At 35.5% G+C, this 15,578-nt stretch overlaps 1 protein-coding gene and 1 long non-coding RNA gene across 3 annotated transcripts; one reads left to right on the top strand and one right to left on the bottom strand.

Annotated features, from left to right (window-relative positions):
- The first annotated feature begins 234 nt into the window (after positions 1–234).
- LOC123681522 lies at positions 235–3,187 on the top strand. Of its 2 annotated transcripts, none has more exons than XM_045619778.1 (3): positions 235–467; positions 1,311–1,667; positions 2,670–3,187. In XM_045619778.1, the coding sequence occupies exons 1-3, from the start codon at positions 459–461 to the stop codon at positions 3,087–3,089; spliced, it is 786 nt and encodes a 261-aa protein (XP_045475734.1). In that variant the 5' UTR covers positions 235–458; the 3' UTR covers positions 3,090–3,187. The 2 variants fall into 2 exon arrangements, with proteins under 2 accessions (XP_045475734.1, XP_045475735.1); XM_045619779.1 differs by having other exon boundaries at positions 2,673–3,187.
- A 2,756-nt stretch (positions 3,188–5,943) lies between these two features.
- On the bottom strand, positions 5,944–6,613 carry LOC123685228. The gene is made up of 2 exons (XR_006748273.1): positions 6,286–6,613; positions 5,944–6,063 (listed from the first exon to the last, which is right to left on the bottom strand). It is a non-coding gene; the product is annotated as an uncharacterized LOC123685228 (long non-coding RNA).
- Between the last annotated feature and the right edge of the window lie 8,965 nt (positions 6,614–15,578).

Raw genomic sequence — 15,578 nt, forward strand, 5'->3', positions numbered from 1 at the left:
TATGATGATTGAAATCGTTTGAAATGAAGAAAACTAAACCAAATCTTCTAAACTCTTTTCGAATTTAACAGGAATCTATTCGAACATCGAACAAAATTCTTTTGAGTTTACAGAATTCGCTCAAATATATCTATGGTTTTCCAAACTTACCGCCAGATGTCGCTACCAACATCACATCGAGAAACGCCTTCAAAGCGGCAACGTTGTCGCTTGATTCAACAGATTGCGCAACTGTATAAACATGTCTTTTCTCCATTATTATGGCTCAACATAGTTGCCTACTACAACGAATGACAACGGAGATTCTCGATTGCGGTCAACTATTCGTCGATATTGCAGTGTTATTTAAACAGTTACCTACGTAGTGAGCGTAAATTCGACAATAAAACGAACGATTTTTCAACATAAAATTCTTGATATCATCCCAATTCTCCACGTGGGTTGAAGACGAGTATTTAATGGAATTGGTATGTATTAAAAGTTGCTTGCTTGTAGGAATGCTGAATGCAGGTTAATGTTGCTTTATAATGTTGGTATTTATTGATCCACTTAAGCTATATTGATAAGTAACATAGAAAGGGAACTAATAGTGACTTTCAGATAGAGAGGTGTGTGCGGTGGGTTTTTTTTTATTTAATTTTATGGACACAATACTATGTAAATATTGATTGTCAGAAACTTAGGCAATATTAATATATTATGTGGGTTTTATTAGTCAAATAAAAATAATTGCAAATTCAAAAAAATTGGCCCATAGTTTTCTTGGATCCCTAATTCATAAGAATATTGAGTATCAACCTAAAAGTCCTGAACTTTCTGCTATTTTTCTCGAAAATTCATCGAAAATCTTGCCACGAATTCTGAAATTAATTCTGAAAGTGAAACAAAGTATCAAAAACAAACTTCAAATGAGGCCAACCTATTCAGGAAAAATATTATACCATTTTTTAAAAATTGAAAAAAAAAATTAAAAGTTTTTAAAAAATGTTGATTTCAAATTGAAGAGAAAATAATAATTACCTCAACCTTATAGTTGAAGCACATTCTTGATCCTTTCAATGTTTGTTAGCCTCAGCTCAACACCTCGGTCAGCAATTTAAATCTTGGCCCAGAAAATTATCGCTCTCATCTTACTTTCAAATGCGGAAATGTTGAAATTCAAGGCCAAAAATATTTTCTATACCCAGTGATCTCAAGCATTTCATTGGTAAACTCGAAAACGAAATAAACAAGTTAGGTATAGACCATGTGGTTAAATGAAATGGCTTCAAAAATATCTTCAGCATCTGTTATCATTTTCTGTTTTGCAGATTATGGAAGACCCACCGAAAGACTATTGGTGCAGATCGAAGATCGCAAAACTTATAGAGGTCTACAAATCCCAAGACTGCTTATGGAATGTCAGCAATCCATGTTATCGTGATAAGAGAAAAAGAATTGCTGCTTGGAAAGTGGTTGCCACCTCTTTAGGAAACGATGTTGTCAGTGTGGAGAGAAAAATAAAGGTGCTGAAGACGCAGTTCATGCATTGCTATAAACTCCACAAGAAGTACTCTATGAATGGTGAATCCTATCAGCCCAAGTGGTTTGCGTATAACAGCCTGAAGTTTCTGATTCCTGGAAAAATATATAGGGAGAATAGGGAAATATCCAAAATGCAGGCAGAGGTTTGTGTATTTTAATCAAGAATTTTGAAAAGTGTAGTACTATCATGATGATGAAAAATGGTATAGGATAGTAGTGAACTTTCAAAACATGCGCTATTTTGCAAGTGTTTTGAATGCACTGACACTTTTTTCACTTTTTCATCAAACCTGCATCAAAATTCCAATAACAATTTGGTATCTAGAGATTGATCGAAATTGAAAAGAGAAAATGCAGAATTAGTATTATAGAGAATGTAAAAAGTTGAATATGTACATGAATCGAGCAGACACAGACTCAAAATATAATGTTAGAACCTCATAGTAATAAATATACATAGAGGGAGTGTACTTCAAGCGCGCCAAATAATGTGAATCAACGGATGACACTAGGAGAGCAATATTTGCCAAACCTTGGATTTCAGCAGGGTAGATACAGAAAAAAATAAATGTTCTGTATACTAGGAGAAATATTGTATTTCAAATATTCAAATTTGCATATTCAATTGGGAATCACTCAAAGAAATATATGTTTTTCATTCAATATAATATACATTTATAACGATATAGTAAAATTGTGGATTTGGAATATATCACAAACCGACAACGTGATCTAACCATGTTGGGGACATGTAAAAATTGCGTATGCTCCCTCTATCTATTTCTATTACTCTATGGTTAGAATCGATTTTTTTACATAGCAACCTTTAAAACAGTCTTTTTACATTCGGCAGGATCATCAGTTCATAGAACTCCTCAGCTCTTTAATCAAGTATTTAAGTAGGAGATGGATATGAATTTGTTCCAATAATATCAAACAATTCTCTTTATTGATCCTAATGTAAGGAAATCTCTGCAGATAAAATTGCCAAAAAACTTAATGTGACGTACAAGTTCTTGGTTTTCAAAAAAATATCACATCCATTTACTTTCTTAATTTATTTCATAGATATTATTCTGATAATCTTCATACAATCAGAGAACTGTAACTAACTGGGATCTAATTTATTTTTTTCGATTTTCCAGCAGCAAATGGTCCAGCGAATGGTCAAGACTGAATCCATCGATATAACCACAAACGAAATCCACGACAGTTCCCTTACGTTAAATGAGTATGAACCGCCTCCCACGATCATCCCCTTGGGGAACACCTCGATCACGTCCCAGCTCACAACCGATGAACCTAACATTTCCACCACAAATGAAGGTTCAAGCCAACGCACGCAAATAAGAAAAGATGATAGGGTCGAAAATCGTGTAGCTGGATGTAGAGATGAATTTGATATTTTTGGTGAATTGGTTGCTTGTAGAGTGAGGAAACTACAGGATGCACGATCAAGATTGAACCTTCAGTTCAACATCACCAATATGATTTTTGATGCTGAAATGCAGGAGATCGATAGGATCAATGGTGATCGAGGTGATGGAATTTTAAAGGGAATGTAGAAATAAATTATTATTACTCGTATATATAGAAAAAAGGTAAACAAAATAGGATACGACCCCTAGTTGATATCACAAAAAATAAATTATATAACTACTGATTTGAATGTTATTGACAAATGAAATTCTCCATTAGAAATATCGTGGTAATAAACCTACTCCAAATTCTGGCTATTATTACTTCGGCAATACCATAGCTATAATTATCGACTCGTAGTATAATCTATTGTATGCAACTTTTCTACCAAGGATTGTTCAACAATAAGTTGGTTTCTCTTAACAAACAAAGGAACAACCTTCCTATAGGTAGGTACCTATATCAAACGAAACCACATATTCGAACTAAGTTGAAAATAAGCCAATAAATTATGCATTATAAATAAACCAAGAATAGACTTTTTTATACCTGAATAATAACGCCAATTTTCAATCTCATCTCACTAACATAAATGCTCATAACATAAAACTTTCATGTTACTTTTGTAATAATATCGCATCTTTTTTTGGATGACCCTCCTCGTAAATTCATATCCATATATATTTCAAGATGGTAGGTAGGTAACTTTACAAGCGATATCAAAAGGAATAAATGAAACATCGGTTTTTATAGAAGGTAAACATGTTTATTGCCACTTTGGGGTACACGTGATTAATATTTTATACAATATTTTTGTTGTATTTTTAGGGTCTGTATTCTGTTTGTGGGATATGCCGCTGACCGTGAAAGAATTGAGGTCAGTATTCTCTCTCTGCCGGTTCCAAGGCAGAAATTCCAAAGCAGAAATTATACAGGTGTCCCATATGAAATTGAACACTGACCATTTCGATTAATATGAAGTTTTTCGTGAAATTCCAAAAACTCGACGATTTCAATTTGAGTTGATATACAGGGTGAGTCTGGAAGAACGTAAATACACGTAAAAATAATTAAAAAAAAAACCATATGTCTTTATACGATTCTAATTTGTTTTCAAAATATAGTGTAATCACAAACAAACAAAATACATCTACATGGTTTTAATATGGTATAGCGCTGTTGCAACAAAAGTTCGAAAATACCGCCATTAACCTCTAAACACATTCCATCTACAGGGGGTTCTTATTGCTTAAAGCTGCAAGCCTGCAAACAAAAACCATATTTGCATATTCTAAATAAGAATAGATGTGTGACATATTATAAGACACTAATCGTACAACAAAATCGTCTCATACTCGTTGACACTGACATTAATACATGCAGAACAACAAAACAGCCTAAGCAATCGGTACCTACAGCATTTGTGATAAGAAACGGTAAACTATTTAAAATTATTATTTCAATTATGCTATGCAACGATTTTGCACTGTCAAATCCATGTTACACTACTGGAATTTTCGAAGACGCGGTAATTTGTCAATTCATCGTATGCGATTGGTCGGGATGCGGATGCGCGTATCTAGAGAAGGAAACAGATAGAATTTTCTGGAAGATTTTCAATAATTATCGAGACTTCAGGAAAGATACGTAACTTGTTTTATATTTCAGTCATCACCAGTTTAATTTGAGATTTAGAATTTAATTTATCGGCGAGAATTGTGTCGGGATTATCGCACCTCCCGTGGGATTGGAACAACAGAAACCTCTCTTGGGATCGAAAAATATCAAGAAGTACTTGCTTGAGATATAGATATATCAGTTTGCTGAAAATTCAATTATCGTCACTGAATTCTAGGTAAAAATTGCAACGAGAATGTTTTTATGGAAATGAAAAATTTTCAACAGAAATTCATTCGAAAGTGTCGAATATGGCGCATCCTATGCAACACATAGTCCTTCATTAAGATTTTATTATGACAATAACAATATCTAAAATATATGTAGAATGTAACAGGTGTTTTTTTTCGAGGTATATAACTTTAAGTTAGCATTACTGTTCAAGATAGCGACCGATTCAACAGCTGTCAAGTGATTTCCTCTCAGTTTGGTTTGGCAATTCATCATGCATAGACTCACGCCTGAACAACGCTTACAAATAGTGCAATTTCATTTCGAAAATAATGGTTCTGTGCGGAGAACGTATCGCGCACTAGGTCCATTTCATTTTGTTTAGCGATGAAGTGCACTTCTGGTTGAATGGCTACGTCAACAAACAAAAATGCCGCATTTGGAGTCAAGCTTATCCTCAAGTGTATGTCAAAAAACCGTTACATCCAGAAAAACTGACTGTTTGGTGCGCTTTATGGGCTGGTGGAATCATTGGTCCGTACTTCTTCAAAACCGATGATGGCCAGAACGTTACAGTCAATGGTGATCGGTATAGAGCCATGATTACTAACTTTTTCATTCCTGAATTGAACAACCATGATGTCCAGGAGCTGTGGTTCCAACAAGACGGCGCAACATATCACACAGCTCGTGCCAAAATCGACTCATTGAAAGTCACATTTGGTGACCGCCTAATTTCACGTTTTGGATCTGTGAATTGGCCTCCAAAATCTTGTGATTTAACACCGCTAGACTGTGGGGCTATGTAAAGTCATTCGTCTATGCGGATAAGCCACAAACCTTGACCATTTGGAAGACAACATTCGAAGTGTTATTGCCGATATACGGCCACAAATGTTGGAAAAAGTCATCGAAAATTGGACGTCCAGATTGGACTACATCCGAGCCAGCTAGGTCATATGCCAGAAATCATATTTAAAATGTAATGCCACAAGATTATCTTGCGGATAAATAAAATTCATGTCAATCGAATTATCCATCGTTGTTTTATTGCAATTTAAAGTTCTATAGCTCTAAAAAAAACACCCTTCAGAAAAATAGAGCTCGAGCTCCTTTGATTACCTAAGATTCCTGATTGACAAAGACAAGAACTTCAGATAAAATTATCGTTCCGAAGATTTAATTCGATGGTGAGGAATATCAGTCACAAGGAACAGTTGTATACAATTTATTCAATGGCAACGTTTCTGAGCATTTAGCTCCTTCATCAGGCTAAAAACAAAAACCAATTTATAAAAAACGGCATGGATCATACAATTGGTGTAGCAATAAAGATAAAAAATACATAAAATGATGTCGCTATACAATAATAAATATGAAATATAAACTAGATGACAAATAACAATGAATATAAATATAAAGCAAAACAACATGAAACAATTAACGCCAGGTCGGCCAAGGAAACAATAAGTTTACAATAAAAAGCGATCTCACCCTATGAATAACGGTTATAAATCATTCGAATACATCGAAATCATCAAATAAATGTCCATAAAATAAAATGGCATTATCAGGATATCATAAAAAACCACATCAAATAAGACGTATAAGTATAAACTAATGTATTAGGCAAGACAGACTGCATTAAAATGTGTGAGACATACTAACACCCGATTCAAAAGGAAACACGAACTACCGCGCGATAAAACTATCTACATTTACCTTATTAATTAAGTTAAAATACACCGAACTCAAACTACCAATATCGGTGCGTGTATTCACAGAATCTTTTATTCTCTTGATAAAAACCATTTCTTTGAATGTTCGTTTAACCAATTAATTGGTTTAAACGAACATTCAAAGAAATGGTTTTTATCAAGAGAATAAAAGATTCTGTGAATACACGCACCGATATTGGTAGTTTGAGTTCGGTGTATTTTAACTTAATTAATAAGGTAAATGTAGATAGTTTTATCGCGCGGTAGTTCGTGTTTCCTTTTGAATCGGGTGTTAGTATGTCTCACACATTTTAATGCAGTCTGTCTTGCCTAATACATTAGTTTATACTTATACGTCTTATTTGATGTGGTTTTTTATGATATCCTGATAATGCCATTTTATTTTATGGACATTTATTTGATGATTTCGATGTATTCGAATGATTTATAACCGTTATTCATAGGGTGAGATCGCTTTTTATTGTAAACTTATTGTTTCCTTGGCCGACCTGGCGTTAATTGTTTCATGTTGTTTTGCTTTATATTTATATTCATTGTTATTTGTCATCTAGTTTATATTTCATATTTATTATTGTATAGCGACATCATTTTATGTATTTTTTATCTTTATTGCTACACCAATTGTATGATCCATGCCGTTTTTTATAAATTGGTTTTTGTTTTTAGCCTGATGAAGGAGCTAAATGCTCAGAAACGTTGCCATTGAATAAATTGTATACAACTGTTCCTTGTGACTGATATTCCTCACCATCGAAAGACAAGAACATAACTCAAGAAAATTATTTTGAAAAAATAAGAACCAATTTTCCTCATCGGAAAATCATTATGCTAATATCGGCAACATTCCTTCTAACCTGATGAGTGCGTTAAGAGTTAAACGGTAGTTTAAGTACACGAAAAATGCATCATATTGACAAGGTCACCGCATGTAATTGATTTAATCATTTTATTACAAGATTCGAGACGGCAGGGCTCGGCTCTGTCTTATTTTTAGTCTACTGGGAGGTCTAACATGTTTCATATTCCCCGAGTCAATTAAGGAATTGTTTTATCCAGACCATACGATGTATAATTATTATGCTCTTGGAAAGTGAAATAACTAAAATAATTGCAAAACTATCTATCCCCTTGACAGGTTAACTGCATTCGTTATTTCGCTCTTACGCAGCATCCCGGTTGCATCTTTGTATAAGATGATATTGCTCATTCTCTATGGACGATAAAGTGTATTCATAACAACATAAATAACTTGTTCGATCTCTGTTTAAGGATGGGCTTCTTACATGGGTCGTACGAGAAGTTAACGTGCTGTTGTAGTGACCGTTTTGAATAGCTAACTATTTTACTCTTTTCATTTCAAGCAAGACAGCAGCAACAAGTTGGTTTTTCAACGATAAAATTTTGACATTTCCCAAATTTTAGATGGCTCAGGGAAAGGAAGTGAATATTTATGAATTTTTATTATTATAATTGTCTAGCTTTCATTAACGTATTTGTCATTCATTCATCCAAAATCTGAGCCACCTTTAAAGGTGTGAATTCGTGAATATACCTTGGTATGAAATTCAAAATGAAATTGACAAACTGGTAGGTACCTCTTAAAAAACCACGAAAACAAGAACGTCTGTGAAAAAATTTACTTAGGTGTATTCTCTCCCAAGGGATAACGGTGTCCAAAGATCGCTGGTGGAATCTCCTCAGTTAGTCGAACCAGCGATCTCTGCCTAAGACAAACTCTCTCCCCATCGTGGAGAGGTGACTCTGCTGAAACGCGCCGACCCCTATGAATCCGCTGGTGCCAAAGTAAAGTGTGGCGCGACATCCATAACGCATTCTCTTGAGCAGACAGAGTCACTAAAAGATCTCTAAATTTTTCCTGAACAAAAACTACTCCCTAGATCAAGAAACTCCAGGAAAATAAGGAATATAAGAAGAATACTCTTTCAACATAAAGAAGACAAATATTATGAAGAATTAGGTAATTTATCGCAGAAATTTGGACATATTCTTGCGGAGGATTGCTCAAGTTTGATGATGGACATGAATACTACAGCATTATGAAGATTCCAGTGTAAAACATGTATGCAATACCAACGTTTAAATGATCCAAGAAAACTTTTTCAAAATAAATGATTCTTTTTGGTTTTTGAAATTGGTCAACTTTCGAGATGAAAATCTGCCAGATGGGTTGCAAAATAAATGTTTTCATAAACGCTAATTCAAATTGCCTTGGAGTGAAATTGAGACAGCTAATTGCTCAATTTATTACTTCCAAAAAGAGTATAATCGTCTGAAGTACTTCAATGGACGTGTTAAATATAACCCAATATTTCACAAAATTTCCCAATGTGTTCCATTACCTTATATCTTAAGCACATGAAAGAAAGATCGGCAAATCGAAATGTAACAACTGACAGAATTTGGAGAGAGAAATTTGGTACAGCAACATGCCTCTAGGTATAAATTTAATATCGAAAAAGACTACATCTGCTAGAAATATTGTAATGAGCACGAAAGAGTTCAAAATAACGAACCATTTCTATAGAGCATCTGCTATTACAGCATTGTCCAAAAAAGGAGATATTGTCAACAAAGTTATTTGACCAAACAAAAAAATGAAAAGAGAGTTCAAATTTTCTAGCTGGAGCTAGAATTGTCGAATCAAACTTTGTTGATAGTTGTTACGTGAAACCATCACTTGAGTTTTTCCAATTATATAGAACAATTTCTACAGACATTGCCAGTTGTAGATACGCTATGTAGAGTATTGGTATCAGCATGATTATATAATTGATAGGACGTTACTTATCAAACAGGATTCAGGTTTTAACAAAACTCAAGTGATGTCACATAATAACTGAAAAAAGTAACAAGTTATTTGACAATTCTGGCACCAGCCTACTATCTTAACAAAAAAATTAAAAATGTTAAAAAGTTCAAATTCGCAAAGCTAGACTCGACATTTCTATAGATTGTGATACATTGTTTAATTCGTTATTTTTTTCTTTATTTCTTTATCAACCCATAAGGAGAACCAATATGGCGTCCATAAGAAAAAAAAACGATTTTGGCGTCTCTGAAACAATGGAAAACAGAAAAAATTTGACGACACCATTAGATTAGAATCTCTATATTAGATAATGGCTACAAACCAAACTTCGTGAAGTTATTTAAAAAAATGAGTTATACAGAGAAAGCTTTTTCGAGATATTTCGGGAACCATTGAAGATGATTTGAATCCGTTTACATCACACACTCATCCCTAAATAACGCAATTTTTTGTAATTTAAGCCACCCTGTATTTCTAACGATTTTAGATCTCTGTAGTGTCCCTTTTAATAATTCTAACCCTGTATAGTAACTAAGTAGGAAGTAATCTTTTTTTTTTCCTTGTTTCACCATGATACGCAGACAAAAAATAAATAATCCACTTCATATTTGGTGATTTGAATAACTAGGTGATCAGGCAATTGAATTATGTGGCTCCCTTTTTCTGTTTCTGTTTTCTGTTAGTTTCTGTTATTTAGTGTAAATTTGGATGATAAGGCTCAAAAACCTACTCTTTAGTGATTAGCTGGTAATTTGTCATCAAAGAAATTTGTTTGGTCATTTAATATTCACCATTTCACCCATTATAAGCGATTCAAAACAAAGGCTTCTGACCCAGCATAAATGCTCTGATGATTAAATCCACCATCGAATCAAGTTCAACTCTTCATGTAACAAGAAGCACCCAGCCCATATCAATACACCAGCTTGATTGTCCCAGAAGGCCGCCAGATAGCAGAACAATCGATCACACGTCACCCAGAAATGGCGTTCTCAATGTCAACGCGGACAAACAAATGCACCGTTGTGCACCGTCGCAGCCTTCTTTACGCCGCCCGTAATGGAAATTATGAATCACTGCCTCTAAACGGGTCATGTACGAGGCCAATTCTTATTTGGCGAAACCCCTTTTTTCCGTTTTTGAGGCCGGTAGGTACCCACCGCGTTGGCCGCTGAAAAAAGAAGAAGAAGAAGAGGACCGGCCAGACCCACGTGGTCGTTATACGTGCGTTTTTTTTTCGATGATTTATGCGTGGTTGGAAGGTAGTGTTTGGAGATTAGATCGGATTTTATGGGTGGTGCCCGCGAGGATGTACCAAGAAAAATTTGGTAGAGATTATCTGGATGGTGATTTTGGGGTGCGGGGGTGTTTTATTGCCAGAGTTCAATAGACGGATTATTTGCAGATGTGGGTACGTTAGTTTGGGTTTGTTTACGGTTATGCTGCCTGGTGAGTTTAGATCGTTTGTTTCACCAATGGTATGACGTTGGCGGTTGAAGGGAAATGTAGTTGCTAGACCGTCAACGCTATCCTGTTACCGCTCACAAAACAGACTTCAAAATACTGTTCCAAAAGTTTAATTATACACTTTTTTCTATACATTCCGACAAAGAAATATAAAATTTGAATGTAATTCCATAGACGTTTGTTGAGAAGGTTCATACAGTAATGATTCACTAACACTTATTAGTGAAAACACATTTTTTTCCAGAATTGGACTTTATTCTTCAACATAGACACCTTCAAGAGTGATTTATGTCTTTTAACGTTCCTCCAACTCTCCAATACCTTTTCTATAGAAAACATCGTCTTTGCTTTCCAGATAGGCTTCAACCTCGGCACTTCTTCGTTAGGCGCCTTTTTTTTTCTTTGGAGGTCTGGAAAAAGCTAAAAGAAATGTTTTCGTGCAACAACAAACATTTTCAGTTTTCAAATTTGACAAAATACAATGTTAAAAGTTGGGATACTTTGCAACTTTTCACTTTATATAATTCACTAAACGTCTGTTTTGTGCAACTAGGTTGCAGCTCTGATAGTATGGTTTAGAGACAAAAGACACCTTCATTCACCCTGGACTTTAAGCTTGACGTTGCCGCTGACGTTCCCATTCAGAGTTGAAAGGTAAATGCTCTTTATAAAGTTTGCCACACTTGCAGAAATCTCATGTTTCATTTTTGTAGTTGCAGATGGACTTTTGACCAAAAGGAGAGACTCTATTCGTTGTTATTTGTGAGCACAGAGTTCTGAATAAAAGTAGGTTAGAGATTCTTTCCCTTCGATTTGTTCTCCATCTTTTGGCATTTAGAGGTTAGATTGGATTTAAGGGGGGTTCCATTGCACTGCAGGTAAGGCATTCCTTTGACAGGTGATCCGGAGTTTCTTCCTCCTCACTCTCAGAAAACTCATCGTTTTTTACCTAACATTTCCGTGATGTGCTTCCTGAGGCGGTAATGCTCTATTAGGAATCCAGTGGGGAGGTGTAGCATATTCCTGCTAAGATCCAGATACTTCTCAAACCTTGCAGTATCCCCAGTAAGATCCCACCAGAGTGTTTTTTCCTTCTTCTGAAACTCTTTCTTGAAGGAACCTATACCACAGAAAGGTTATGAACCAATGGAAGAAATTTGTGCAACTTTCCTGGCAAGTTAAATTAAGCAATTCTTCTATGATCAAACTTGAAGAGAGAACATCAAATTTGAAAAATGCTTAAATTATTTTCGATTTGCGAATGGCATACTCAATTTTATAAATCCAAAATCAATATTATGGGATAACCTTCGAAACCTTCGAATCACCCAAGTGCAACTAAGCGCGAAACCCAAAAACTTTCCACATACACTCATCGTTAAAAGTCTTGGCTCCCTTGATATATTTAGGTATTCATTTCAATATATTTTGAGTTAATATGAAACTTTGATTCACTATGAGACATATGAAGTGAGTTCTTTGTGAAGAAACTCGCGAATTGAGTGAAATATCGCATCACTGATATATTTCCATTTCCGTGCGCTTCATGTCAAATTTGATAGTTCATGTTGGTGACAAAATTTGCTCAATGAAAATGACATATACTCCCTCTATCTATGTTTATAACTCTAAGCCTAGTACCCACCGTTCAACAAACGCTATACGCTCTATTAGTGATGACGTCACACACCGCCATTTTAGTTCTCCTGTCAGTGTTCGGAATCCAAACCAACAAATTGTCATTCAAATTAGTACGTTGTCGTTCAAGAAATTGGCTTTTTTGATAAATAAGATTATTTAAGGAACGATTTTACTATTAATTGATAGAAAGAAGGTACGAGATTAATGCCAATAAGTTCGAACTTGAAATTCAAGTAATAAACACGGCTTTTTACAAAATCTGAGGAATGATACAGGATTCAAACTTACTGGTATTAACCTCGTTCCTTCTGTCTATCAATTAATACTGAAATCGTTCCTCAAGTGCTCTTATTTATGAAAATAAGCCAATACCTTCAACGACACCGTACTAATTTGTATGACAATTTATTTGTTTGGATTCCGAACACTGACAGGAGAACCAAAAATGACGGTGTGTGACGTCACACTAATAGAGCGTATTGCGAAATACCAACCAAGTGGCACATCTGGCCCAACACACATGCGACACTAAAAGCTTCCTTTGCCGACCTTTATCGCGACAAAGCCTACCCGCGATCAACGCCATCTAGCCGATTTCCCAGCGAAACAGAGTAATTTCATATAAAACATGTTCCGTTCCGCGGTCACAGTCGGAATGCTGAAATGCCCATAATAAATTACTAGATTTTATGGATAATTGAAAAATGGTTTGATTTATGAGCCGTAAGCACGTGAGAATTTTATTTGTAATTTGTATCTCGCCGTATCCCCGCTACGGGGCGTTACATGCGGCCCGGCGTGTTGCACGTCCGGACGGGGCTTCAGTTCCACATTTAATTGAATAAAACGTGTAGTTTATCGCTCGGGGTTTTGTTAACAACCGCCGTTGTTTATGAATGGGAGCGAGGCAGGGTTGCCGATTGGTACACAATTATCGGATTTTAACATGATTTTGATCAAGTCTGATACATTTTGGAGAACCTTTCCTCCATGATTTCCAATACTGAATTCCAGGTAAAGGGTGTTTTTTTTTAGAGCTATAGAACTTTAAATTGCAATAAAACAACGATGGATTATTCGATTGACATGAATTTCATTTATCCGCAAGATAATCTTGTGGCATTACATTTTGAATATGATTTTTGGCATATGACCGCCACGGCTGGCTCGGATGTAGTCCAATCTGGACGTCCAATTTTCGATGACTTTTTCCAACATTTGTGGCCGCATATCGGCAATAACACGGTGAATGTTGTCTTCCAAATGGTCAAGGGTTTGTGGCTTATCCGCATAGACCAATGACTTTACATAGCCCCACAGAAAGTAGTCCAGCGGAGTTGAATTACAAGATCTTGGAGGCCAATTCACAGGTCCAAAACATGAAATGAGGCGGTCACCAAACATGTCTTTCAATAAATCGATTGTGGCACGAGCTGTGTGACATGTTGCGCCGTCTTGTTGGAACCACAGCTCCTGGACATCATGGTTGTTCAATTCAGGAATGAAAAAGTTAGTAATCATGGCTCTATACCGATCACCATTGACTTTAACGTTCTGGCCATCATCGTTTTTGAAGAAGTATGGACCAATGATTCCACTAGCCCATAAAGCGCACCAAACAGTCAGTTTTTTTGGATGTAACGGTGTTTCGACATACACTCAAGGATTAGCTTCACTAAACAAAATAAACAGGACGTAGTGCTCGATACGTATTCCGCACAGAACCATTATTTTCGAAATAAAATTGCACTATTTGCAAACGTTGTTCAGGCGTGAGTCTATCAATGGATGAATTGCAAAACCAAACTGAGAATAAATCACTTGACAGCTGTTGAATCGGTCGCCATCTTGAAAAGTAATGCCAACTTAAAGTTATATATACCTCGAAAAAAAAACACCCGTTATATTGTGGCTTGCATAGCCATTTTTTCGCTAATGATACATTCCTAGCAATAAAAGATCGTAGTCTTGATGATTCGAGAGTAATATGAAAATGTCTTATCAAAAGCTCCATTGACTAGTGTCAAAGGAACTTCTTGTTTGAAATTTGGATAATCAGTTTCCAGATAATACATAATCTCTTCGGAGTGTGTGAGTTTTCTGGAGGTTGACAAGAACTTGAGTTGATCCATGCACATCGACCATTGACATATTCAAATTTTACTTGTACCTATTTCTGTATTTTTCAGGACTTTAAAAATTGTGTTCTACCTCTCCGTTCATTTAGTTCTCATTATCAGTCTTTTTGAAATGATTTATAGGGAAATCTAAACATTTTGGCGAAGAGCTAACATAATCTTTCTGCAAGCTAGCGGCAACAAGGGAGCGGGAGATGGTCTCTCAATGAAGACCCCAAAGAAGCGTTGTCCGCCTCGATAACAGATAGGCCGTAAAGTGTGAGGTGTGTAGCATCGTAAACGGATTTTTGCGTCTTGGACAGACGGGGATTCTTCGGATAAAATCGTCTTCTATCTTTAGATTTCTCCGGGTTTAGTTCTCTTAGGGTTTAACGTTTTAATGGGTTGGTATGAGTTAATTATTGATTCTACTTCTTCAGCGCTCAACTCGCTGCTTGCTGCTTCGAAGAGTTCAGGAGTTACTGCCATCTTATTTTGTTTAATGGTGAAAGACGATACAAAAACAGAAAAAATCAGGTTATTAACTCTCGTATCTTCAAATATCTGCAGTGGAAAATGAGAGGCATGAACATCAAATGATTTCAACTGAACCATCTTTCATTTGCGATTATTCATTTGATTAGCAGAACTGTACAGGAATTACCTAAAATGTTGAAAGAACTAGCCAATGCTACAGGAAAATTGGGAACATAAGAGTAAGGATAACAAATGAAGAAATACGACAAAGAACAAAAGTATTTTATATAAAACAATGGCTAACTAAGTTTTTTTCATTTCTTAAGATTTGGTTTCTTTGTGTTTCACGTTTTGATTCGTTTTAATGAGTTATTATCGCTACTTCTTCTTTTATAGCCTTATGCAATTATAGGTTTCATGTCATAGCTAATATTTTCTCTTCATTTAGCTATCACATCGTGACGATTAAGATTGTTCGCCATTAAAACCACTTTCAAGGGTGATACGTGTATTTCA

This window comes from Harmonia axyridis, chromosome 1 (genome assembly GCF_914767665.1).
Source record: "Harmonia axyridis chromosome 1, icHarAxyr1.1, whole genome shotgun sequence".
Lineage (NCBI taxonomy): Eukaryota > Metazoa > Arthropoda > Insecta > Coleoptera > Coccinellidae > Harmonia > Harmonia axyridis.

Bases quoted from the DNA above. Each gene is read 5' to 3' on its own strand.
- LOC123681522 (XM_045619778.1), top strand. The intron at 1,668-2,669 runs GTTTGTGTATTT...TCGATTTTCCAG, and splicing joins TATCCAAAATGCAGGCAGAG to CAGCAAATGGTCCAGCGAAT.